We start from the raw sequence: 27,244 nt of genomic DNA on the forward strand, positions 1-27,244 counted from the left end.
CCGTAAGCATCGTTGGCTAGCGCGAATAACCGTGCAAAGAAAAAAGGAAATTAATGAAAATTGCACAGAGCGGATTTCCATGTTTCTGACATTCTGCGTATCGAGAAGCGATATTCGCGTTAGTTGCGTGCATTCATATAAGCGAATCTTTGTACTGATAATTGAAAAATAAACAGCATAATCTTAAATTACTATACAATAATGCGCGTGCATAAACTTACAATTGATTGTAATTTTTCCTGTTATGTAATCTCTTTAAAGCCGTCACTTAATTGTACCATTTCTAATTTAGTTTTATACATAACGTAATTTAAACTAAAATAACAAATATTATACAAATTCGGCTTAGCTCGCGTTGTTTTAAATTTCCGTCATTTAACGTTGATTTGGACGATGTCCTAATAAATAATTATCAATTCATTGAATTTGTTTAGTCTGTAGAAACTTTGCGAAACTATTTGTCGTGAGTCGAATATTAAATAATACCCACTGGTACGTGTAAAATTTAAATTATACAATGCAACATTAAATTGGAGGTGAGCGCACGACAATGCGAAAAGAAATCCCGACGCAAGAATGAAGAAGCGGCGAATAAAACTTATCAAGAGTCTGTCGCCGCATCGGGAGTGCAGCCGACAGCATACGAGGATTTGATTGGATAGGTCGCTCGATTGCATATTGCATTCGACGAATATCGAAACCCCTTGTGCTCAATTAAATCCACGACAGCGCGGCCGATGGAATATCGAATTCGCGGAGTTAAATCGCCGGACGGTAAAAAAGGAATAGCGCTCGCGAAATCATTTCGTTAGGGAAAAAAAACGTATGGGTGAAGAACAAGTGGGCAAGGAGGAAAAATATTGACACAATGCAGAGTGCGTCGATAATTTCGGTTTTTCTCTACGGTGTTCCCATTATGTCACACATCCCTCGAACTATTCGCAAATGGCAGTTCTTTGCCAGCACCCGTTATAACAAATACTATATTTTACCTGTCGCGCCGTCAGCACTTTCCGATACGCGAGCAAAAATAACATCAAACATATTGATTAGAACGCAGTATTAAATTCATATCGATCTTATCAATTATATTACTTTTATCGGAATCATGATAAAGTTATATAGAATTTGTATATATAAAACGTGGGATTCCTCGGGAAAGTTACTTCTATTGAATAAACCTTTCTACCACCATATACGTTCCATTGAATTTTAAAGTTTCCGTGACTCCGTAACAAAGTTTCTTTTACAGAAACTCAATGTACGCTTTTAAATTCTAAAGAAAACCATTTTGACGGTAAAAAAGATAAATCTTTTATTTAAGATATTAAATCAAATTAAGTCATTTTTCTTATTAAATAACAAAGGAGTTAAATTGAATGGTTTTTTTCATATGATGAATGCATTTATAAATATAACTTGCAGCTTCATTCAATTTATCATATCTATAAAAAAACATAAAGTTTTCATTGTATAAGCTTATTTTTCTCAAATATTCCTGAAATGCGAAGCTTAATATTGCATATTATATAACATTGTATTATCATACAATACAGCACAATGTTTCAATTTTGTAATACTCGTTATACAATTTGTGAAAATTATCGAGGCGTGCATTAGTTTGACATTTATGTATCGTTAAAAAAAATATAAATCACTGCTTGTCGATATTTCACCGATTTTTGTATAATACCGAATGACTGAATGCGTCATCGAAATTTTGGCAGGGTGGGAATTATTTGACGTGTGCGAAATGCCAGACTTTTGCTGGGAACAAAGAGAAATTAAATTATCGCCCAATTCTATGCAAAACGAATCGCTAGAGCAGGTATTACTCGGATTGAAAAATCCATCCGCGCGTCGCGACTGCGAAAGCCGCGTCAAAGCTTTAAAACAGAAAACCGATAGGAACAACGTAAAACTATCCTATGTCGATCCCGTTTGATTTCACGTACTTGCCAAACTTCCATCACTATTTTCACTGCATTGCTTATTTCTCGTCAAATCCCACCCGAATTTTTAGATATTACCTTGCCTAACAATTTTGAACTTATATCAGGATAAATGTTGCTTCAGGCTTTCAAACGTTCCGTTGCGTGTTATTTTTTATCAAAATGACAATGGAGTTAGTTTTAATATTACAATACAATTAATTTTATTGCATTGTGTTTTATTTGTCTTTGAATTACCAATTTAATTTTTAATCGCGATTTCATTATGCCTTTAAAATTAAATAAAAAAATTATTATGTTATGGCTTTGCTGTCATATTACTCTAGTACCCTATAGTTGATATTATAGCTAGACTACAGGAATTATGCTAATTCGGTAAAAAGTCAAAATCGACGGAATCGTGTCGATGATCATAAAACCGTGTCATGACACCACACGCGATTTGGAGCGTGCTGTCGATGCAGTTCTATGTATGTTCGATCCTGAACGATTCACTACGGTTCAGTGCGACTCAAGCTCGGAACAGAAGCAGCGCATCGTGACGTCAATGCACGCTTCCCTAAACCTTTGTCATCGCATTACAGCCGATCGACGATAATTTTGTTGCACTGCTCTAGAGAAAACAAAACTTGCGCGAGTGTGATTTTTGACCTGCACATTTTTACAACTCTAAAACTATTACTGTTTAATCCAGAGTTATGCAAAAATGTTATTCTTTTATTTCTCTATCTCTGCTATCCACGAGAAACAACCTATCGCCGATATCGCAATCTATGACCATGTCAGCACAAAAGCATTCTCCCTTTCTCTCTTTTTCCTTGAACCAGGCATTCCATCACACACGACAAAATCTTTTCTTTTCTCCGCCACTCCACAACCTCGAAAAAGAAAACGAGTTAATGGAATAACGTCGATCTCCAATTAAAATATCTCATAAGGAACGATAAGTCTCTCCTTATCGGTCGTAGTTATTGTTCAAGGTGAAGTCGCGATTTACCCGCCAAGAGATCGAATCTGGTTCTGCTCCTCTCGCTGTCCTCGTAGCCCTCGAGGTCGTCCTCATAATCGTCGTAATCCTCAGGGACGGGACGGTGGTCCCCGTCATTGTCGCTGACATTTCGCGAGACAAGACTGTTGCTGGGTGGACCTCTCTGAGTGGCCTGTCGGACGCGGGCCCGATGATCGCTACTGAAGAGGACCGACGGCGGCGGCGGCGTCGACAGCTGAGAGCCTTGAAGGCGACGCTGAAGGTAACGGGCCAAGAGCGCTTGTACCGCGTCTGTCTCCGCCGTGCCTGGAAGACAGAAAGAGAGACTCGCTCTCGTGATCAGTCGACAATATCTTCCCGATTTTACGATATCCCGCTGAGTCCTCGCATCCGCATTCTTATACTTTGTCTTTTTCCTCTCATCTCGTCTCAATTTTTCACCATCTATTTCTCCATTCTTTTAGCGTTTCTTTTTCTTATCGTCAGTTCTCTCTCATTTTTCTGTGATGCAACGTACTCGCATTTCCCTTTCGCGAGGTTGGAGACAAAAGAGCTGGAGGCTCAAATCGAGGTTGTTGCCTGTCGAGGGGTCCTTCTTCTTGTGTCATGCACAAAATGCATCGCGTGTGCAGCCTCGTGCAAGCGTAATGATATGCGCGATCCACACTCTGATGAAACGGGTTCGGCGATGGATATAATCCCTTCTGCACGATGGCGGATCGATAAAGAAATGAGGATTAATTAATTTCAGAAAAATCATTACGCAAACAGAAAGGGAGAAGGAAATATTTGCAGTCGTCAGAAGTGAAAGACTGAAAATAACAAATAAAAGATCAAGACTTCCCAGCGAACTTTCAATTATTTTAAATGTCGTTGTGAATAATTACAACATCGAGAGTGCTTCTTCAGTTGATAAAGCAAATGCCATCAACAACTGTTAGAGTAAATAATATACGGTCATAACGACGGATGACAGTAACGATGCAGTAAATGATACAGAGATTAAAGATGTATGAGAGAAATGGGTAAAAACACTACTCGTCTTCAGCTCTAACGTGCGAGCCGACGCAAACACGAGCGAGCGTGCTCATAACGCGGACACAGTATGTAGTAAAATACTTCAGTGCGCAGGATACTTCATTAGAGTCCCTGCCTCGTCTGCGTTTGATGTTCGAAGAGCTTTCGCGAATCATTGTTTAATATTAATGCAGATGCGATTCGTAGTTACGTCAAGGAGATGGAACGAGATGAAAGGAATTGTATCATTCGATATTCCCTTGTCAAAATACGATCAACACTGATTAGTTAACGTCAAACAACTAATCGAGCGTTCCGCACAAGAAAATTGTGCTAATATAACTTCATTAATCGTCATTGCTGACTTCAGCCACGCAAATCATAGTCGTAAACTAGCAAAAGTATCTTTTTGAAGAATATTTATCCTGAAGAATAGAAAATCTAAATTTAAAAAACGATATATTTCAACGATTTATTTATTATCTGACGATTCTACTTGTACACGGGGGGGAGAGAATTTTTTCCTACAATTTTTCCTGAAAATCATGTAATCGTGGAACAACATGGCTTCATTTTATTTAAAAAAATTATACATTGTATTAGTAAAATGTATGGTAAAATTTCGAAAAACTCTCATAAAGTTTTTCACAAGTCCATGTTGTCCCACGATTACATGATTTTCGGGGATAAATTTAAGAGAAACTACTTTCCAACTGATTGTTATGTGTCACGCACTCGGCCAAGTTTAATTTTTCTCAATTAAAATTATAAATAGTTAGTGATCCCCCTGGTTAATGCTTGTACTGGTGGGGGCTTCGTGTGAGGGTGTCACTAGCTATAATGTTGCAGAAGCTCAAAGGTGAGCGCAGAAACGGATAATTAAAGATGCGGTGGACTAAACGACGATGCCGTGAGAGCTGTTGGAGGATTTGCGGCGAGAAGAAATCCAATTTTCGGCCAAGTCCAGCACCGAGGACGCGTGCAATTACATCGATTTCTACCAGTAAGCTCGCGCGCCAGCATGGCTGTCCCGTAATTGAATTGGATCAATTGTATCGCACGAATCCTATCATTTCTCCTCCCGATCCTCTTCCTGCTTTTTCCCTTGATCCTTTTTGCCGAACGAAGTCGCACGTCAAACTGTTATTCCGGGTAGCAGCTTCGTGTAATTAAATCCTACATCAGGTAAAGGTTGATCCCATTATGAAAAAGCATCTGGCAAACCGGCGGAAAGCGAGCGACGTGCCATCGCACGTGCATTCTGTTTTCTTGTTATATTTCGCGCAAGCTGGAAAATGCACGCTTGGATTGACCGCAAAGGATCAACCTTCTAGCACGAAGGTGATGCTCCGGCAAGGATTTTCAGAGTCGCCTCCGGAAACCTTTAGGTTGGCGCGAATCTTGTTAACCTTGCTCTCGCGCGCGGGCTAATTTGACGAGCGTACATTAAAGTAATTAACAATCTACTTATACCAGGCTGTTTGCATTTATCGATTAACTTATCAATAATATTACTTTTTCAAACTGAATATTATAGACACTTATAATTGTTACTGATTGACAGACGATTCCAATTCATCTGCATTCATAAAACTCATCGTGCGTACTTTTATTTATAAAAAGCGTACGATTATACGCGGAACAAACCGTAACGTTAATTTAAGTGTTATTGATGAATGTAGAATATTGCTAAAAACACTGATTGTGCGCCGAAACGAACGTTTGAAAAATATCGGGCGAAACCGTGAGCAATAATAACGTATCGCCCAAATTTTCCATGTGTTCGCGGTTCGACATGAAAGGTAAATACAACGAAAACTAATATTTGGCACGTTACGGCAATTAGAAAAATTCTCATACGTTTCCACAAGACAACACATAAAGCGTTACACGATATTGGAAAAATAATAAAACGTCACATCCCGAAATATTCCACGACTATTCCTATCTATTTTTTGTTGGAAAAAATCCATGAGTAATCGCGCGAATAGTCGGAAAAAGCCAAACGAATGTTTATTCTTTATTACACAAAAAAAATTCTGCAGTTTTACTTCATTCCCAACTTTATCGACTTCTTCAACTTTATCAAACACAGTTACGTGTCGAAAGCACATTAAAAATTATTGCAGTTCAAAAGTTAATAACTTTTTCACAATAAGTTTAACCGGAGAAGAGCAAGTGAATTGAAAAATAATTTGAAGACGTAAGACACAAACTTTCATCAAGTTATACGAGACAGGCGCGAGAGGGAAGAAAATCTCGATTTGGGTTGTGAGAAAGAGGGCGAAATAAATCCTGGAAAGTCATAGGTCATGCCATGCAACAGATTGAACGGATTTCTTCACGGGTTCAACCTAGGGGATTCACCCTAAGAGGAATTTAGCGTTTTCGACCGCAAGATGCAAATCCGCGAAAAACCGCCGGCAATGTGAGAATTTTTCTAAATTGTAATTTAAAGTGTATCTTTTTGGACAAGGCAAATTTCATATCAATCAAACGCTGCTTCTTCCATTCGACAAGGAATTTCTTTCGATCTGTGACTAAGAAAGAAAATATTTTCGAAAGAAGACGAAGAGAAAGGAAAAAAAAATTTTTTCGACGGGAAAATAAAGGCGGGATTAATTTCGAAGAAAAATAAAGGAATACAAGGCACACGTCGCTAGAAAATCCGAAATATTTTCTTCGGGAGTGGAAAATTATTCCGGTTGAATGTACGGCAGCATTGCCAGAAGTGAAAATGTTCCGAGAGAAAAATTCGCTATATTTTCGCGCACGAACAAAAGCGCAAGAGGATACAGAAAAATTTGGAAGCCTTCCAGGCGGAAGTATAGTCCAAGTCGCTCGATTTCTCTCAAGAGTTCGTAAACTATAGTTAGATTATAAGAATCTGCGTTAACTAAATAAAAATACGCTGTCGATGAATCGATGATTGAAATATCAATTAACGTTTGCGTCGTTCGTTTAAATTTACATTTTTGACAATTTTATTGTTTTAAAGCAGATATCTACAATTTTTTAAGCGCTTCTCCTAAACTACAAATAAAACGGTGAAAATTGGCGGAAACTGCGCATCTCAAGGTAACCGACGTGCTGAAATTCAGAGATCGACCGCATGACAATTTGACCGGGAAAAGATCACACAAAGTCCGAGTGGAATTTCTCGAAAATTGTCGGACGGAGAATTGCTGGCCGAGGACTCCTCTTTGCTCAGAATCCCAATTTGGACGGAAAATACGACGGAGAGTATTCCGCTTTCTGCGTTGGAGCATCCGCTCGGGCGCGAGATCAACTCATTATATCATCGTCTCTCGACGTCTTGCGGCTCAAGAAAACGTCACGGCCGACCGGAGGAACGTGAGTGTCCTTTCGGAGTGATTTAAGTTTCGCTCGCGCGTTCTCGAGCGCACGGGAGAGGGTACGCATTAAAACGGAATGCCCCGCCTGAACTGATTTGCAAGTTTCGCGTCTCTCATCCGACCCGCAGCCTGCGCGGAAACCAACCCTCTCCTGTAATCCATTGTCCCCACTTCATAATTCAATGACTTTCGGAACTACGTTTCCTGGACTATTTCCTGGACGGGTCTTCTGAATGTTTTATATGATTTTAAGATTACCGCGATGGTGGCAGCCGGCGATAGCGGGCGATACGCTTTTACCGTAATTGGATCTAAATTCTCCAACGGACGAACGAAGTCTAATAATAGCTCCAATTCTCGAACGCGAGCTGTTATTGTATTGGAGCCAATGTTATCCTATTATGGCGAGTTATAAAAGCACTATCGAAGGGAGCGCCAGCAGTGATACGAAATAATTTACAACCTCATAACACGCGGTAATATATCCACCGCAATAGTACTGTAAGAATATTATATAAAAAGATAACGCCTGGGGCAAAGATCTATTTTTTTTAAATGTAATACAAATACGAAACTGACGGCGTCAGATTAAATAAAATATTCAATATGTCAGACACCGTTAATGATCCCTTTTTCTCAAGATGACACAATTTATTAAAACATTTGACGCGACTCAAAAAAGGCAATGCAAACGGTTCGTGCGAAGCAAAGGCGACTGCTTGACTTGCAAAGAGAAGAGAATCAAATTTAACCGTTCGATTACCCCATTTCAACAAGGCGTGTTCGTATGAATTTCGTTTCAATTGCCAATGAACTTCAAATCAATTGGCTGCGGAACCTTTGACGGTAAAAAGGCACGAAATTTATATTATAGAATAGTAGGTACACGAGAGATATTCGACAGAAATACTTATAAGTTACGTATATTTATTATTTAGTATTTTAATAATTAACATTTTATTACTTGTATTATAAATTTTCACATAATAGGACAAAGGTCTATATTTATAAAGCATGTTGATTTGTGAAAGAATGGAAGCTCATTCAAGCAAATTATTTATATTAGTACAAACGTAGAAATAAATTTGTATGCATTCGGATAGAATCTAAGATAAGAGTAAAAAGTATTAAGAAAGTTCTTTCTTTTTTTGTAAATGAATCATTATTGCTGCACCTGCAAATTAATTGACTCAAGATTGACGGGAAACGATTATGCTTAGATCGCTTAAACGTCTTCGTGGAGTTTCTCGAGTAAAACAGATTTAAATGCATTCGTCAGGACCGGAAAAGGACCATTTGGTCTCGAAACGAGCGGAGCAGCCGAACGTATCCAAACGCTGATGGCGTGTTGGGATACGTACTTTCGAAACGGTTTCCATCCAAGAAAAGCACAATGTTTCGAGATTTATACGGCGTAAATAGCGAAAGATCCTGTGTAAACGCCAGTGTTTCGTATATACGCGAGTTCCCGTACGTGACAAGTGCCTTAAGTAATGGTAAACAGAGATGGCGCGGTATTGTACGCGGGGTTCGGCTTCAAGGCACGTTTTCGCCATCAATAGCGATGCTGCTCATAAATGTCTTTTTAAATCTTTCGCGCGCGAAAGAACGGGAAGTTAATCCGCTCATGTCAACCGATGTAATGAGAATTACGCGGCAATTACACGCTGTATTCGACAATTCGTGTCACTGATGGATTTTTGATTGATTAGTTTTAAGTGAATACGTACGCGCCGATAAATACCAGAGCTGACAATATTTTTCTGGTATTTTATTTTATTGAAGAGCGAGAAAAAATAAGAAGAGAAAGAGAGAATTATTAGATAAATTTAATGTGCAAAATGTCATAAATTATGTAAATGAAGCATAAGTCAGGTTTATTGTATCGACAAAGAGAAATAAATGTAAATTTATATGAGCCTGTGTACGATTACAGCGTTCGTAACTTATTACGTACATATTTCTAATACTCGAAATTAAAATTCAATTTTGTCTAGCATTATTCAACATCACTAACGTAAATTACAAGAGAAAATATGTTTTGTTTGCGACTTTGCTGCATTACCAGGCAACCTAAATTGGCGTGTAAATAATTTTAAATACTAAACACTATGATCATAGGATTACTACAGAAATACTTGGCTGGTAGATGACATGCTGCATTATTTGGCAACGAAAGTTGCATATCCGCGAGCTTCCGTCGTAAGATCGATGCAAGCATAACTGCTAAAACGGCAGGTCCTCCAATATTTCAGTGCGATGGCGTTTCCGAGGGAAAGTGTCTGCCGGTACGCCCGTTCTTCTGATATACGCCCCCATTTCGCAGTTTGACGGGAAAGAAGCGGCAGAGTGGCTCGAATGCGACTGACAATAATTTGTCAAGTCGGCCACTCACGACTTCTTACATCGTTCCTTCGGACAAAGAGAATCCCGTTGGAAGAGCAGAGATTTCCCGTCTGAGTTTCTTGCCCGTCGCGTTTCCGCACATCGCACGAGACTCGAGATTTCATAATTGCGCGAGTGCATTAGAGGAGCGTTTCCGTCTCGCAAAATTGCACGCCACTTGGAGAACATCGCGAAGAATTCGCATAAAATATATCGAGAGGTTTCATGGCGTTTCTTAGCGCAGAATGCATTTGGCTACGTGCCACGATCATAACAGACTGTTCAAAAATTTATTGGATGCGCATTATTATCATTATCGCTAAAGATGAAATAGATATCAGTTTAAATGCTAAATATATTTAACGCCAATGAAAAATGATAATTACTTGGTGTTAATACGTCATATAAATACACGTTCAAAATTTCGAGCGTTGTTTAACGATGTCAAATTATTACATCTGATATTCTTACGTCAGATAAAATAAAATTTATTTACGGCAAAAGATTTGCCGTATGCCTTTACGCATTAACCCGTTTGCGTCAGCAAAAGTATTTATAATATACATAATTATATATTCAAGTATGTCATGCAATGGATTTACTCGAAATGTTCAATGTTTCTCAATTGTATTTCGCAAAAGTTTAATTAAACGGCGACCGTATTCTAATTCCACATAAGGTGCCTGCCGAAATAACTGGAAGGTGCAACGTGACAATGAGACATTCGCATTGTTTTAATACTGGATTGCGACAGAACTTTGATTTTGTACTCAAGCGGATGATTACTCAAGGAGCATACAGAATTTAATTAACGCAGAATTTAAGCGAGGCCCATAAGCGGTAGACGTCACCGCGAGGACTTAACTCTTATCCTTCTCTGCATGTATTCATGTTCTCGGAAGGACGGTCAGTGACCCGGATGAGCCGCTGAAACCGCTCAGGAGATCAAAGACGAAATTCGAGGGAAAATCTCATCTCGATGATTTTACAAGGAATGAAAAATAAATTTTTCGCGAAAGAAGAACACGGAATTTAAATATCCATGCTTCCTAGCAAGACATTCTTATTCTTCTAAAGAGATACAACGATAACTGATCCTCTTTTTCAAAAGGCATGCAAGAGATTTAATTATTGACGCTTTTCCGCGATGCTGATTCTCTCGCTTGGCTTTGTGCTGCGAGTAACTGTCAGTGCGGAGATCATGTAATATGTATTTTGACAGTGTGTCTTACACGAAGACGTAATCTGACGTCGCGTCTTCTTCACGTGAAGAAAATGTTAACGTGTGAGGAAGATCCCGAATAAATATAAATTAAAACCAAATAGCGCGCGCAATGCTATTTCTAATAAAGTATTTAATACCAATTAATGTTATTATTCAAGTAAATAAATCGATAATTTGCCCATAATAAATGAAGATTTGCAATATAGAAATATACATTTTTATACACCAACTATATTAAAATCTCCAATCTTAGTAATTAGAATTGAAGTAACAACGATTTTTGTTTCGAAACATTTTCTCGATTGAACAGAATTAATCGTTAATTTAATCAATACCAATAAGTCCGCAGAATGGCACGCAAAATGTAGTAACAGTCACTGAACGAAGTAATGCGAAATATTATATTAGGCTTAGAATTTTCAATTTCGTAGACGCGGGACAACTAACTAAAATGTTCGTTGTTGTCTTTCTTCTCACTCGGTATTTCGTGACGTCACACGGACCGATGTTCGCGCGAAGGTCGCCGAACAATCACTCGCTCGCCGAACGTCGAGCCGGCAGGCAGCAGCGAGAGTCCGTGCGTCGTATCACTTCCGCGTTCCGTTATCGGTTTCCCAGACTCCAAGACTCGATCGCGGTGAATGCAGAGATAAACGCTATTTATTTGTACACCTTCATCAGTAATAAGTAACACTCATTGATTAATTACGAAATTTCTACATATTACTTGTAATGAAAAATAATTTGCGCGTATCGAGCGACGACTTTTATCATCGTAGATATTTTACGAAACTAACTCATCTAAAATACAAACACAAACCGTGGTACTTATTGTTAGTCGCAATTACATTTCGTTTACGCATCGCGCTTTTAAATATCTGTCGATTTCGTGTAATCTGTTCCACTTTCGGGAAAGGAGAGAGGATAAAGTATTTAATACCATTTTATTATTAAACTAAATAAATCGATAATGTGCTAATAATAAAAGAAGATTTGCAAAGTAGAAATATACATTTTTATACATTAACAATTGCGGTAAAATCTCCGATCTTAGTAATTAGAATTCAAGTAACAACGATTTTTATTTCGAAACGTCTTTTCTCGATTGAACAGAATTAATCGTTAATTTAATCAATACCAATAAGTCCGCAGAATGGCACGCAAAATGTAGTAACAGTCACTGAACGAAGTAATGCGAAATATTATATTAGGCTTAGAATTTTCAATTTCGTAGACGCGGGACAACTAACTAAAATGTTCGTTGTTGTCTTTCTTCTCACTCGGTATTTCGTGACGTCACACGGACCGATGTTCGCGCGAAGGTCGCCGAACAATCGCTCGCTCGCCGAACGTCGAGCCGGCAGGCAGCAGCGAGAGTCCGTGCGCGTCGTATCACTTCCGCGTTCCGTTATCGGTTTCCCAGACTCCAAGACTCGATCGCGGTGAATGCAGAGATAAACGCTATTTATTTGTACACCTTCATCAGTAATAAGTAACACTCATTGATTAATTACGAAAGTTCTACATATTACTTGTAATGAAAAATAATTTGCGCGTATCGAGCGACGACTTTTATCATCGTAGATATTTTACGAAACTAACTCATCTAAAATACGAACACAAACCGTGGTACTTAGTCGCAATTACATTTCGTTTACGCATCGCGCTTTTAAATATCTGTCGATTTCGTGTAATCTGTTCCACTTTCGGAAAAAGAGAGAGAATAAAGTATTTAATATCATTTTATTATTAAACTAAATAAATCGATAATTTGCTAATAATAAAAGAAGATTTGCAAAGTAGAAATATACATTTTTATACATTAACAATTGCGGTAAAATCTCCGATCTTAGTAATTAGAATTCAAGTAACAACGATTTTTATTTCGAAACGTCTTTTCTCGATTGAACAGAATTAATTGTTAATTTAATCAATATCGATAAGTCCGCAGAATGATACGCGAAACGTGTAACTGAATAAAGCAATGTAAAATATTAAGTATAGAATTGTGAATTTCGTAGACGGGACAACGAATTCCAACGCTTTTTTTGTTGTTTTTTCGCTTCGCGATGTCGTGCGACGTTACGTAGGTCAGTGTTCACGTGAAGGTCGCCGCGGTATCACGTGCTCGCCGCTGCCTGCCGGCTCAACGTTCGGGGCACGTGTGCACGTGATAACGCGGCGATTTTCACGTGACAGAGTCGCTCGGTACGTCGTATTACTTTCGCGTTATCGGTTTCCAAAACGCGATCGCGGCGACAAAACGCTAGTGATTCGTACACGTTTATTAGTAATAAGTAACGTTCGAATAATTGCTAAGTTTCTACATGTAGCTTGTAATGGAAAATAATTTGCACGGGGAAAAGCTAATTTGAAAGTGATTTATCTATTACTTCTTTCGAATCAGAAATCCAAATTGTTAGTTTCAGTAATTTGTATGATAGAAAGTCTCGCAACGTTTATTAATAATATTTCGTGCGTTTTGCGGTTATTCACATCGCGTACGGGAGTGCCGGAATTTTCGCGCGATCGATGATTTTCGCGAGTGTTGTGTGAGTGCCACAAGGAAATCTGAGAGGAGGAGGAGGCTGAGGAGGCATCGGGCAACGCCGCAGCAATTCTGAGGTGAGTTTTATATTTTCACATTATTTGCTACTTGTGCAAAATAAAGCATCTGTCCTCTGGTTTTGTTTTATTGAAGTGATTTGAGGGAGAATTGAAATAAGCATTACAGACAAAAACGTACGAGTAAAATTTTGTGAATTAATATTTAAAAGGAAGATTTCTTAAATATTCGAGAACTATTTTAATAAATACCTATTTGTGAAGCAATATAAAATATTTAATACAATAATTTCGATCTGAAATAATTATTCTAATCATATACATATTTGTATCTTTACAGTTCAACGTTTACGATGTGGACTAGAACTCTGATATTGCGAATCGTATCGGTGAGTGATAAATTACCTTTTCTTTTAACTTGACGTTGCGCATACAATATCTTCTTTGCATGTATACCAATTTTTAAACGTATACAATACTCAAGAGTAAACGGTGCTCTGTAATCTCTGGTGGATAAAAATTTTAATTAAAACATCAAAAAAGCTCTTCGAATTTAGAAATAAATGTAGGTATTAAGAAGCTTTTAATTTGATTCTAAATCGTTTTTAAGAAATTTTGGTTAGCAAGATAATTACAATCTAAACGTGTTACATTCTTACATGCGGATCTATATATTATAATACAAGCAGATTAAAACAAGACTAAATATTAGATATCGATATTAATTGTGCCGGTACGTAACAGAAAAATAAAAGCGCAATACTGAAACAGGATTTTCATCGTAAGGTTTAACTGCTTTTCTCTGTCATGCGCGCTCAACTTAAATAAAGATAAATTTTGTACGCTACTATCTTATATTTTTCCATTAATAGGCAACGCTTTATTCGTCGTTACTCTTTGACTATAAATACGGAGCACCATTTTGCTTCCATTGTGCTTTTATCATCGCATTTTACGTCATACGTACGATGCTTTATTTCAACTATCAGATAGTCATTTTATTTCTTCGCGCGCGGAACTGATTTTTAGCGTAAAACCGAAACGGATATAGCCGATGTAAAACCAGTTATCGAGATGCAGAGATTTTGCACTGCACGATAAATAATTTCTCGATAATTGATGCCGTAAATGTCGCGTTTATGACGCATCAATATTCATTCATTCATCAATTGTCAAGCAATGTTACGCGTCGTACAATAAAGTTCCCGTTATTATTGAAAAATTCAATTAATAATGTTATTCTCTCTAAATTTTTTTACAATTTTGCTAAATTTTTTAAAAGATTGTTTCGAACATTATTAAGTTTCAATTTAACAGAATACATAGAAGCATTTCTTACAAGTAATTGGAAACTATTATCCGGTAAAATTAATTTTTATATCAATTTTCTTAACAACTTATGCCCAACCAGTATTTATTAACACAGGTATTTTGAGTCAATTTTTTCCTATTAACTTGCGACGCGTACGTTATTGTTTGTGTTGAAAATCGCCTTTCTATCATTTGTGCGACGGGGCTCAAGCGAGCACAGCGAGAGATGCTCCGTATGCCATGTTACTTTTCGAAACACGATCGCGCAATACAAGTCGTAGAGACATAGAGACAAAATGTTCAAGAGACACGTCTGTTTCCAAATACTTTACGATTGTCACGAAACCGAGTACTAGTCGCCGCGACAAACGATTTATAAGTTCATGACATTAAATCGAGTATTTATTTCACCAAATCTATTATGAATATTATAGTGTATGCAGTAGACATAAGAAATTAAGAAATTAAATTAATCCAGTAATAAAATCTAGTATCATTTGTAGCTGTAAAAGTCAATAAGAGACTGTTACACATGTAAATGTAGCCAGCAAAGCGCATAAACTCCGCCCGATAACATTAGCTAACTTTTATAGTTTATAATCCGGAAACTATTGCAATCCCCATATTACTAGGATTTTCGACTCTAATTAGTTTTCGGAATAGAAAAGCTTTTATCGTGTTTCTCGCAGTTATCTCGGATTTTCCTTGACAAAACATTAAATGTTGAAATAATTCATAATACTCGATTATATAATTAAAGTTATGACAGTTGAGAAATACACTATCTAAAATAAAAGGTTTGCTTTTACTATAATATTATTCTATCTAATAATTGGTTCGTATACCCAATTTCTACTTTATCGCTATATCTGTGGAAGATAAAGCGTTTCTATTAAATAAGAAACTAACGGAAGAATGAGAAGCAGCTCCAAGAAAATCCAGACCGGATTACTTTGTCAACCGATCGGCTTGGTGGAAAAAATATAGTAGTTGGTAAAAAGGTAGAGGGAAATGTCAGACATGAATAGAGAAAATGAATAAGGTATAGCAAAGGCGGTTATTCAAACGCAAATTATTCCTGGCTCCATTTCCATTTTGCAAATAAAGCGCGGCGAACCTTACCGGAAATAAGAACGAGCTATCTCGCAAGTGTGCATGTTCCCCTTTGCTTCATCTATCCGTGCTCATAAAATTGACTTTTTCTATCAAATTTCCCGCTCCTCTTTAAATTACCTTTAAAGTAGATACGATCGTATTAATAGATGGGATTTTGCAATGGCTTGTTATTTTATTTTACCTTTTCGAGAAGTAAACATTAAGCAAGTAAATATCCGTAAAACTACAAAGTTTTAGTATCTTTTACAAAGTTTTACAGCGCTAATCGTGATGAGAAGAAGCGAGATTATTTTTAAATTTGAGAAATATTATTTCAGAATAAGTAATTACGAAAAAGAAACGGACAATTTACGATATCCGTGAAGATTCCGTCGACAAAAGTGAGTCGTGTTTCTCTCTCGCGTCCATCTATCAATCGAAACTCAATTCATTTTACCCATCGTATATCACTACACTTCAACTTAAATTCAAATATATGTTAGATTCAAATATATCACCTCTCTAAAAGATTTTAACCATTGTGAATTATCATAATCGTTGAAAACATTGGAAAAAACACAGAGAACAGACATAAAAGAAAATGTTTTATATGGAACATTAGAAAAGTATTGATGACAAAACTAGTAAGGATTTTATTGAAAATATTTTCGGCTGATTTTTCTATACAATAAAGCGACAAAGTGTAAATTAACAAGGTTTTCTTGTAAATTCTAAAATAACATTGAAATTTTTATATTACGAAAATAAATTGCACATAATTTGTGCTTGTTGTAGATTATTTAACAAAAGTAACGATTCTTCAACTAGAAAAATCTTTCGATTAGAATGATAATTTATTTTGCAAAATTTTCCTATAATAGGCGCGATTTTGAAAACAGGTATTGTACTTTACTTTTCTAATGTTACAATTTCACGATAGAAGAAATTAATTTTGTTGTTATTGCTTCTTCTGTTCCTTCGTCTTATCAAATTTTATTCTATTCTATATACGAATTTTATTTCTTTTCACAAAATTTTGCCAAGCGGAGATAAAAATTATATTGTAGAACGTTCACTAGTATTCTATTAAATTGGTTCTCCCTTGCTGAATATTTGTTGAACATCTGATATTGTTGCGTAATGGGGTTCTCTATCGAGAACCGCAACCATTCGAACACGTTTCCTAATTGGCAGCTTTTTTCCACGGTAATTGGAAACGGTCGAGGAGCTTCTCCGTGAAGAGATCTCGAATTGGAACGGGAAATAGAAAGAAAACTGTCGGTAACGAAACGGAAAGTATTTCTATAGCTACAATCAAACTGAAAAAATTGAATCATGCGAGACATGAGTACAGTATAAATTATTATCACACTAGTACGTGATAGTTTATCGTTTTTTTTAGCAGATGAAATTGCATATGATACATTGCACTTGTCATAAAGACTTTTTCGCAATATCAACTACTTAATTTTTATCGCCGATTAAAACGTAGGACTTATGAGCTTGTCGATTTTATTACTACATAATAAATCCTTATCTTAAAATGGATATATTTAACTGAGCAATATAGTTCATCTTGGAAAACTCCTTTGTTATTTTAATATCCAGTTTACACATTTTTGCCTGATCATTTTTAAAAATTAAGATTTGCGGTAAATCAGATAAATCTTCTTAGGATTTCTTTTATTAATATCATTGCGAGCGTTTTTTCTGCGACAAAGCAACGGAAGAAAAAGCAAAAGGGAAATAAAATCGTAGTTTGCAGTGTTTTTACGAGGAATAAAAATTCACGATAGTCAGAATTTAAAAAAAAACAGGTAGATAGAGAGAGACCGTATGTCGCGTTGCTACCAGTGACTCGACCAGTGATTACGAAGCTATCAAGGGAGGCGCCAGAGATACCTTTTGTGCACTTAGATGATCTTCACTCGTAAAGCCGCGTTGTAAAGAAAAATAGTTCAGTCCGGGTCACATCAGCTTCGGCAGAGCTGTTCCCGCATCTGTAAATTCATGTGTGCACGTGTGTACGAACGCGTGCACAATGTAAGCCGTTTTCGTTTAACGACCGATTCAGGATTTTGTAATGTCGTGAACGTAGCGCTTTCTTCGCATTTATGCCGAGTTTCGCTCGAGTTTAATGAGCTCGACGAATCGTGAAAAGTTCATTCCGTATATCGTAAAATGCTCAATTTCAAAAATCGAGTTACACGCGTGATGACACGTGAACTCTACCTCCAAAACTCTATTAATTCAGTGAAAATTGCTGTTTTCGCATCGGCAACTAGAAAATTAAGTTTTATCGAGTACATCATGCAATTGGAACGAAAATTGTAGATACGCAAAATAGTATACGTGTACGTATATCCTGTAACTCTAATTACTAATAAGGAAAGATATCAATTTAAATAATCTAATAATTTTCAAAAATTAAACGAATACTGCGTGGTTTAAGTTGGTAATCTACTTACATAATTTGATGGTTTTATTTGAACATTTTTAAAGAATATATTTAAGTAAGACTTTTAAGTCTATGAGTTAGAGGTTATTTATTTTCGAAGTCGTAAATTCTAAGTTTATTATCCCAAAAGTTTTCATTTCGATACAAATACGAAAAACGAGAGGAATTTTTATAATCGTCGCAGTTACAATCATTGCCAGTTTGAAACGAAATATGATTCATCAGCGAGTAACGTTTTTAACCAGTAAGCTTGTAATCCGAGATATTTTTAGTATCGTTAAATAAATCTCTTGATGGTGCAATATCACGAATAAAATGCACGAGATGAAATAAAACGTGCATCACGTTCGACGACGTGTTTGATGATTTGAGAAATATTTGCGTCCATAAAAAGTCCCTATGAAACATTAATAGCGATCGCGGGTCCGGCAAGTGATTTATTCATACGAGACGTTGGTGCGTTCCGAGCACATCAAATGTTTAGCTTCGAATAAAAATTCAATTTTCAATCTTCCGGGAGGTAACGCGATACCGCGTGGCTGCAACCGTCGGTCGCCATTCTTAAAGTCTGCAAACCTCGCAGCGAATTACGATAGTGTTCGCAATGTAAATGTTTGAACTGCGGCTGGGATACACATGATGCGTGTACGCTCGCGAGATGTGAGACGCTGTTCTAATGGTACCGAAATTGTATAGAAAGTTATGGCGGGGATCTGTTGAAAGTTTCATGAGATAAAGCTCGCGTCGTCGAAAGGCTTCATCATCGGCAACTTCATAAACGCGTGTAATTATTTCATGGTTTGCAGCATCAATTAATAAATCAAATGAATTAATTAATTAATAAACTAATTTATTATAGAAAGAAAAATTAAGTAACGTTCACGTTAATATTTAATTTAATTTAGTATGTGCGTGAAAATATTGAATCGGGCAATAATATGTTAGCTCAAGTTACATACGTTAAATTAAAGTTGATTTTGCAAATTGTAAGTTTATTAAATCATCTTTTATCGTGTAAACACACGGATTAATTAAGTTAAAACACAAGAAATGTAAAAAAGAGTAAAGAATTAATATTTTCATTAATATTATATGAAATGTTTATAAAGCGGAATAACAAATAGGGGGGATAGTGTTGCTCTTTAATTAACTAACGTGACGTGATGTTAAGATCCAGCTAATACTTGAAGAACAAAGAATGTGATAAAAATAATCGCGAAAGCCGCGTGACAGAAGGTTGCGTAATTTTGTTTGAAAGGTTCGCGGAGATGATCCTCACGGGTAACTTCGTGACATCAAACTACCTAAAATACGAAGCGCCTCCCAAGACTACGTGTATGTAAGTTCCTGTAATCCACGTCACTTCATGTAATGTAGCGTCATATTATGCGCGAAATATGTTACCACACGGGACGAGAAGCTATCACTATCGCGGAACACTTCAAAGGACTGCTTGTCGGCAGGGCCAAATTGTAATTTAAACGTTATCACGCTACGTTGCAAAACATCCACACACTCTGAATAACTTTATCACTCTTCTGTTTGGATGAACGTTCTATTTTTATACTTGATTTGAAATATTTTATAAACTGCACGTTTTGTTAAATGCACTTTTGCATAGCATCCCGCAATATCGTGACGTTAATTAAATAGTTCGTTAAAATCTATTAATTGCACACGGTAATATAAGACAAAAGTTTAGCACATACCGCTACGTATTTTAATCTAGTAGTGATTACAAATATTACTTCCAACATTTTATTTGCCGTGTAAAAAATATGAGAATATTATAAAATTCTGGTTGTATCGCTTTCGCGCAATTTCGATATAGTACAACGCACGTACATCGAATTTACTAAAAACACAGTATCTTAGTGGCAATAAAAGCTACACACTGTGTTGCATTGTAAAGGTACGCTATATAGTTTGAGTAGGAAAAAAATTGCAAAAACGTGCGCCGTATTGCGATTTTACCTCTATATCAAACTAGACGAACAATTAAATGTTTCAATACGGAAATGGTAAAACAAGAGATCCCTAACAAGAAAGTACTTTATGCAAGCGAGTGCATTCGTCAACGTTTGACACGCAATAGACAATATGCAAATATTAGGTATGAGAAAACGAAGAATTGGGGAACAAAATACTCGTTAATAATCTAAAAAGAATGGAGACTGGTTGGAAAAATCGCGCGTTATATCCGGCTCAATGTAAATATAAATCAGTGCGCCGATCATAAATCCACTGCCGCTGTTTTTATAGTTACCTGCTTTTCCTTTTTACATATCATATCACGTTGCGAACCACGTTCCGTTATAGCGCGTGCACCTCGGGTGGCAGTAATTTTTCGTTAATGCACACCGATGTGTGGACACAAATCGCTATGAAAAAATATACGCTATTGTTTAATGTGTGCCAGCGTTACGTTTCGCTAACTCAAATAACGTAGCTGAATTATAGACACTGTGCTATTCAGATTTCCGGAAAGCGGAGAACAAATTTAGGTTTTGTATCCCTCGATCAAGTGACGTTTAATAATCCTGTCGTTAAATAATATTTTCGTGATAAATCTTTATATTGTGATCAATTGCCGTTACTCTATATTATTTTTGCATCCTGATTTTATTGTATTAATGATAGTAAAAAATTTTTTATTACGGGATAAAATTCGCCGTTGGGGCGAGAGAAACTAAAGTAGCTTTTTATATTAATAACTATATAAGGTATTAGAATACATTTGCATTGGAATAAAGTGACGTAATATGAACCGCAAAGAGATCACGTTGGGAATCACGAGGGCGAACACGTCCCTCCAATCATTTTGGGACAATCAGCAAACTTTCCCTCAATCCTACCGACGCAATTATCCAAAGTTCCGGTTCCCGATTGGCTCGTTCGGCTCCCGGATATTTCGTAGGTTAAACTTTTCCCCGTGGACCGACGTCGGTGACCTCCTTCCGCTTTTATTGCCCGCATTGCAAATTGGCAGTATACGGAAAAAGTATACGTATGCAAAAGTTCCATTTAAATCGCCGAGCGCGCTCAAATAAACCCATCGCGACCACCTTCGACGCGGAGGTTTCCGCGTCGCACGATTTCCAAGTCGCCGTTGGAAATTGTTAGTTATCTGAATGGCATGCAATTTCAATATTATATTATGAGAGTAACGAGTTTTCTCTTGGCTCGGTTCGCTTTTCATTCGCCTGACTGTACATCGCTACCATATTATGTAAGAAATTACATAACTAGAATGCATTATTACTAAATTATATTAAAATATACCATTTCAGACTTGGAATATTACGTTCGAACTTGGTTATTTATTTTAACAATAAAAATTTATTTATTATGCATATTTGTTGCGCCTTATTCTGGTATTATTTACGTTATTTGAACAATTTTATTCCATATTTGATGTTGAAATTCATATTTACCATGATTTTGCGTTGAAAATAGAACGAATATTTTCAATAATTTATCTTATCTTTGAAATACATATTTCCTCTAAATTACGATTAAAAGGATCGTTAAATCACATCGTATCATTTGGCGTAATTGAAAAGTCTCTGTATTTAAGTCTCCCACTAGAATTCGTTAAGAAAAGAATTAAGCTCGTACAAACAGCGTATATTTGATAAGATACAGAATTGCTTGAGAGATTATAAGAACAGGTAACGTCCAGCTTGCTACGTAAATACGATTCGACCCGGGCTAACTCGCAAGGCCCGGGAGAAGGAGGGGATCCTCAGTAGAGTCAACCTAAAGACTGTCGTGGTAAAGTTATAGCGAATTCGATTGCTCGCACAACAGAATTGCAATTTAAACAACTATTAGTAGTAACAACTTTTTGTCCGTTGAAATACAAAATCAGGGATCTTTGAAAATGAGAGTAGTGACAATCTAATCGACCGACGGACAATGCGGCGTGAATACAGCGGAGTTGAGCGACGAAAGCGCGGAGTACAAAATCATCGAGGTATCGCGGCTACGCGATATTCGCATACAATACAGCAGGCGCTGCATCGAACGGACAATGGTCCTTTTTTCGTTGAAAATGGGAACAAGGGTGAAGGGAGAGCAACGTGGCGCGCGGCGTTAAAGGGAGGACGGACGGTGCGTGTGTACGCGGTACATGGTAACGTAAATCATACCTCGAAATAGATTCGAACGGTCGATCGTGTGGATTGCGATGTCGGCGTGCCATAAACGCTCGAGCGCAAATCCGATTCGCCCTGAAATCTTATCTAAAGCCGAGCGTTACGCGCTAAGCCCGGCTCATTTCGTATCACGATTACGCGCAGATTAACCAAACTTTCAGCAACGGGCGACGAGAGCAATTTTTACAAGCGATCTTCGCAAACGCCACAATAATCGGCTTTCCACATAATAAAGAATTTAAAGTTTCGTGTATACGTACCGTCCGTAGGAAGAAAGTTGATATTGGCTTCTGCTGAAGGAATCAGGACTTTACGTTTGTCAATTTAATTATTTTCAACGTCGCTCTATTCCGAAAACTTTTTATTGTATTTCCGCGGAGATAAATCAAATCAAAATCAAACACAATGGCGCGATTTTATTTTATTTTATTGTTATCGCGCGTACAAGGTGACCAATAACGACGGCGATTTTCCAGATGATACGACCTTCGTTTAAACAAAACGCTTAATCGACGAGCGGGAACCGTCCGATGAAATCGTGATCAGTACGCGCAATGCACCAGCAATCATTGCGCTCGCGATTCGTTTGCTAAACGAATTTGGAAAGAGGACAGACGCGAGCATTGTCCGACGTTGCTCACGTTAAATACGTCGGTTTAATTACCTATTGAACGCTGTAAACGAAGTTGGGTCGTACAGATGTTGACAATGGATTCGTTTACTCGAGCGCGCACATAAATCATGTCGCGGATTATGTCCATTACGATTATAAAAGTTTATCACTTCTACATTGTTACGGAGCTTATTAACAGGCCGGAAGCGATTGCCCGATGATATCACTGTCGCGTGCTAGTAGAATGAAAATTCCGATTTTCATTAAGTGTCACTGGTTTCAATTAAAATAGGATTTTCAATTTCCTGACGGAATATCAATTAGGTACCAATTTTCCAACGACAACGTCCCACTCTCGTTCCGCTAAGGGAAAGCCCTGATTTCGATTCCGCTTTAATTACATCTGCCCAACACTGATTGCCTATTATGTGCTTCTAGACGAATCTAACAAGCTCCGAAGCTCTCTTCACGAAGAAAGCTTTTAACAGCAACATTCATGATCCCCAATCACTGTTTGTACCCAGCGTCACATTTTTTACAATAATTTAATATGTTGCAATACAATGTCCCATAAACTAATTCGATTCGACACAATTTTTTTAACAAAGTGAATTAAAATTTAGTGACAAAGGTACAGAAATAAAGCAATTTAAGCTCGCTTAAATAATATTATTAATGTTTACTGAAATTAGAACTAATAAATCCATTTCTTTCTACACATATTACATATTACTTTTATGTTAGAGAGAAAGGATTATTTTAATTATGAATGCCAAAAAGTTTTTGATAGGAATCTACGAGTAGAATATGAATTATGCGTTCTAAACTTGATAAGGATACGTTTCGCTTTTAATCGTTAATGTAGAAGTAAGTTAGGTATCTTATAAGATTTCCATAATTCGGTGAATGAATAAAATATTGCCAGCGAGGGATCTTCCGGGGATTTTTCATAGGAAAGGTATTCATTCTAAAATCTCTTCGCGCGCGATATTCTCATTTAATTCGATTTTTTCGCCGTCGTCTTCGTCAGATCCGGCGGGATTAGTGACAATGCGAAATTCTTTATAACGCAGCTGTTTTCTCAGTTCCCAATCTGCTCGACCCAATCTCGTGGGGCATCATTCGTTGGTGCTCGCTCGAATTCCAAGCCTTCTCGATTTCGCGTTGCCTTTGAGTTTATCGAGCGGATAGAATGTCTGTGTATGCGCCGTATCTGTTTTGCGGTCGCTCGAGCTGCAAAAATTTTATGTGGAAACTGCAGAAACCACCCGCAAGACATGGTATTCTAGCCTCTATAATAGTCCGCCTCCAGGATGAACTTTGCAGCTCATAGATGGGAGGCGGACACGTATGAGAATCGATCGCGTCTCAATTTGAACACAAGCGATTTTCTTATCCTGCGTTCTTGACGATTACATTTAGCGTGCACATATTTTATCCGCTGCGCGATATTACGTTAAAATTAATGCTATCGTGAGACAATCGGTAAAGTTAAACTGGTAAACGACATTAGTGAGAAATTTATCAAAAATAAAATATTGAAGAAATTTCAATTTTAGTCGCGGCTTACTTTCTTTGAATTATTCCTCGATTACTTATCTAATCATGGGTTAACTGTTGTTATTTTCCTATAAATATTTTTTCCTAGCTCTTCTTCCTATGCCTCTTGAAATATTTTTAGAATATCTTTATATTTTACGCAAACGTTTATAATCATTTTTTTACTTCTTTTCAAATATTTTCTGAATAATCGTGTCACATACGTCACAAGAATTTGTAAAAAATTATAATGTAATCTTAGAAACTTACCTTTCATCGCGTCTTGGTCACAGATATAAACCGCAAAAGGGGCAAAGAGAAAGAAAGAGAAAAGAAAAAAGAGAGAGGGGGGGGAAGAGAATGTTGTAATCCTTATCGGTGAGGGGTAACACGTAGGTCTAATTAACTTCGCGTCGGTTCCAAGGATTTAATCCCGTGGAAAACTGTGTGCGCCGGAAAGAGAAAATGTTAAGACTCTGCATCTTTCGCAATTCCGTGAAATCGCTCCCGGACAAATTGAAGATTTTCGAAGAACAGACGAAGTGAAGATGTAGATTTAATTTTTCCACCGTCGCTCCGTCGCAGTGAACAGTAAATTTTTCCAGTCGGGAAATGAGATTAGATATCGTGAAACACAATCAAGATTTTCAGCAAAGATGCGCTCTGCCAATGACTTGAGATTATCCTGTGCAAGGAAATAAGATTAATGACAAGATTCTAGGCAATTAAACAAACGACTATCGAGAGATTGATAATACCTTATTCTGTCGAATTAAAAAGGCAGTAGAACGTCATTAATTATAAGAAACGAATCCTTATTAGAGACTGACTAATTACAAACTCCACTGATTACACACTGTTTACTCCTGGCGCAAAACTGATAAAAATAACTTCGTTATACGGCTAGTGATATCATACAATTTTTTAATTCAATACTGTCAAAAAAACAGAAACGTATTGAAAAAATTTATATCCGCGATGGCCCTCTGCATTGCGGAATTTTTATATATTTTAACGATCCGGCTAAAATTTAACTCGGGGAACCACGACATAAAAGGGATAATATAATATTAACGAGAGTAGATTCTTTATTTTTTTATTCCTGTTATAATAAGGCCGTAGTTGATCATTTTTTTCCGCCAGTGTTTAATCAATTTCATCAAATGTTATTAGTACTTGTTTTTAAAGGAAAATTATCACTGTAAGAATAACAGGCATGCACTGCAACAATTATAGTACTTAGATAGAGAAAGACATTATTTCTCGTATAATTAAGATTAAAATATTAACAAATAACTTTATACCTTTAATTTTTTTTTCTATTATATATCGCATTCTATTTCGTAGCGTAGGATGTTAAAAAATACATAGAAAAATAGATTGCTTTTATAATATAGAATTACAGAGCTGATACTTGATTTGTTCGAAACGGTAAAGCAAAATTGTCTCGAGAGTAATTAGCCTTTCAACATGGGGCGTTATTTTAACCCCCGGCGCCAGCAACTGCGGAACGCGACTAAATCATGAAGCGACACTTACTGCTCGTTGACAAGTTGTTGAATCGAGGCTAAAAAGTAATTACGATGCATACGTGGATTTCGCGAATTTAATATCCACCGATTTGTCCAACGTCGGTTTAAACGCGACGTGTTATTTTCGGATGGTATGCGTTTACCAAGCCGCATAATTGCTCGCGTGCTCATCGCTCTTCTCTGCGATTAACCGTTTAATTTATCGTGACGACGAGTGAAACGTTTGAGCACGGCTATCCCGATGATAGTTACGTAAAACGGATGGACATGTTAGAGCCCGAGCAAAGGTAATTTATCGAGCACTTAGTCCCTACAGTGACGTCATTTCTCGGAGCGTGAAAGATAATCTATCATTGTGCAGCCAGACAATCGTGGATCAGGATTTGCTTTCACGATTAAAACAGTTCATTAAGGTTGAAGTAAGACGAATTGCCAGTCTATAGCACATGATCAATATATTCCTTTTAAAAGATACGATTTGGCAATTAGTTGAATTACTGAATGACTCCTCCGCAAGTATTCTATCGAAATACTTGCGGTATTTTGTGTGAAAACACTGCGAAATATATGTGAGAGACGCTCGCAATCGAAAAGCATAAGCTTCGATACGAAAAAGTTTTCTAAAATATTGCAAGAATAGCTTTTACGATATTGCAAGGGATAACTAAATTATGCAAATTTCGATATAGATACTCACTTATATTTTTATCTCTGTATTGCGGCCGCGCGTCGCCGATAAAACAGACGAAGAGCACCCACACTGCGAACCAGCGCGTTCCCATTTCGATCTGAAATAAGAGAAGCGATATCTTAAATAGATTTAATTAAGTATCCAATAGCGCGGGCGTATATACTCACTTTACAGTTTCTTTACGATTGTGATATTACTGCAGCTTTCGCGCGATCTTTTATTCTTAAGTGGGGCCATGATAATGCAACGCAATAATACCGTAAAATAAGTGTTATAAGGAAACGAATTTAATTATGTAATCAGCGTCTCTTGATTTATTCATTATCTTATAAAACGAGCATTTCTTTAACGAATATTTCT

At 37.0% G+C, this 27,244-nt stretch overlaps 1 protein-coding gene across 1 annotated transcript in view; it reads right to left on the minus strand.

Annotated features, from left to right (window-relative positions):
* LOC105569256 overlaps positions 1–26,975 on the minus strand; it is a 68,191-nt gene extending 41,216 nt beyond the window's left edge. Inside the window, exons 1-2 of the mRNA XM_012025580.1 lie at positions 26,891–26,975; positions 2,950–3,246 (exon numbers count right to left, since the gene is read on the minus strand). Of these exons, the coding sequence (XP_011880970.1) occupies positions 2,950–3,246; positions 26,891–26,975 (382 nt within the window). The remainder of the gene's footprint in view (positions 1–2,949; positions 3,247–26,890) is intronic.
* Between the last annotated feature and the right edge of the window lie 269 nt (positions 26,976–27,244).

This window comes from Vollenhovia emeryi, unplaced genomic scaffold (assembly GCF_000949405.1).
Source record: "Vollenhovia emeryi isolate VEMERY1.0 unplaced genomic scaffold, V.emery_V1.0 DF939125.1, whole genome shotgun sequence".
Classification (NCBI taxonomy): Eukaryota; Metazoa; Arthropoda; class Insecta; order Hymenoptera; family Formicidae; genus Vollenhovia; species Vollenhovia emeryi.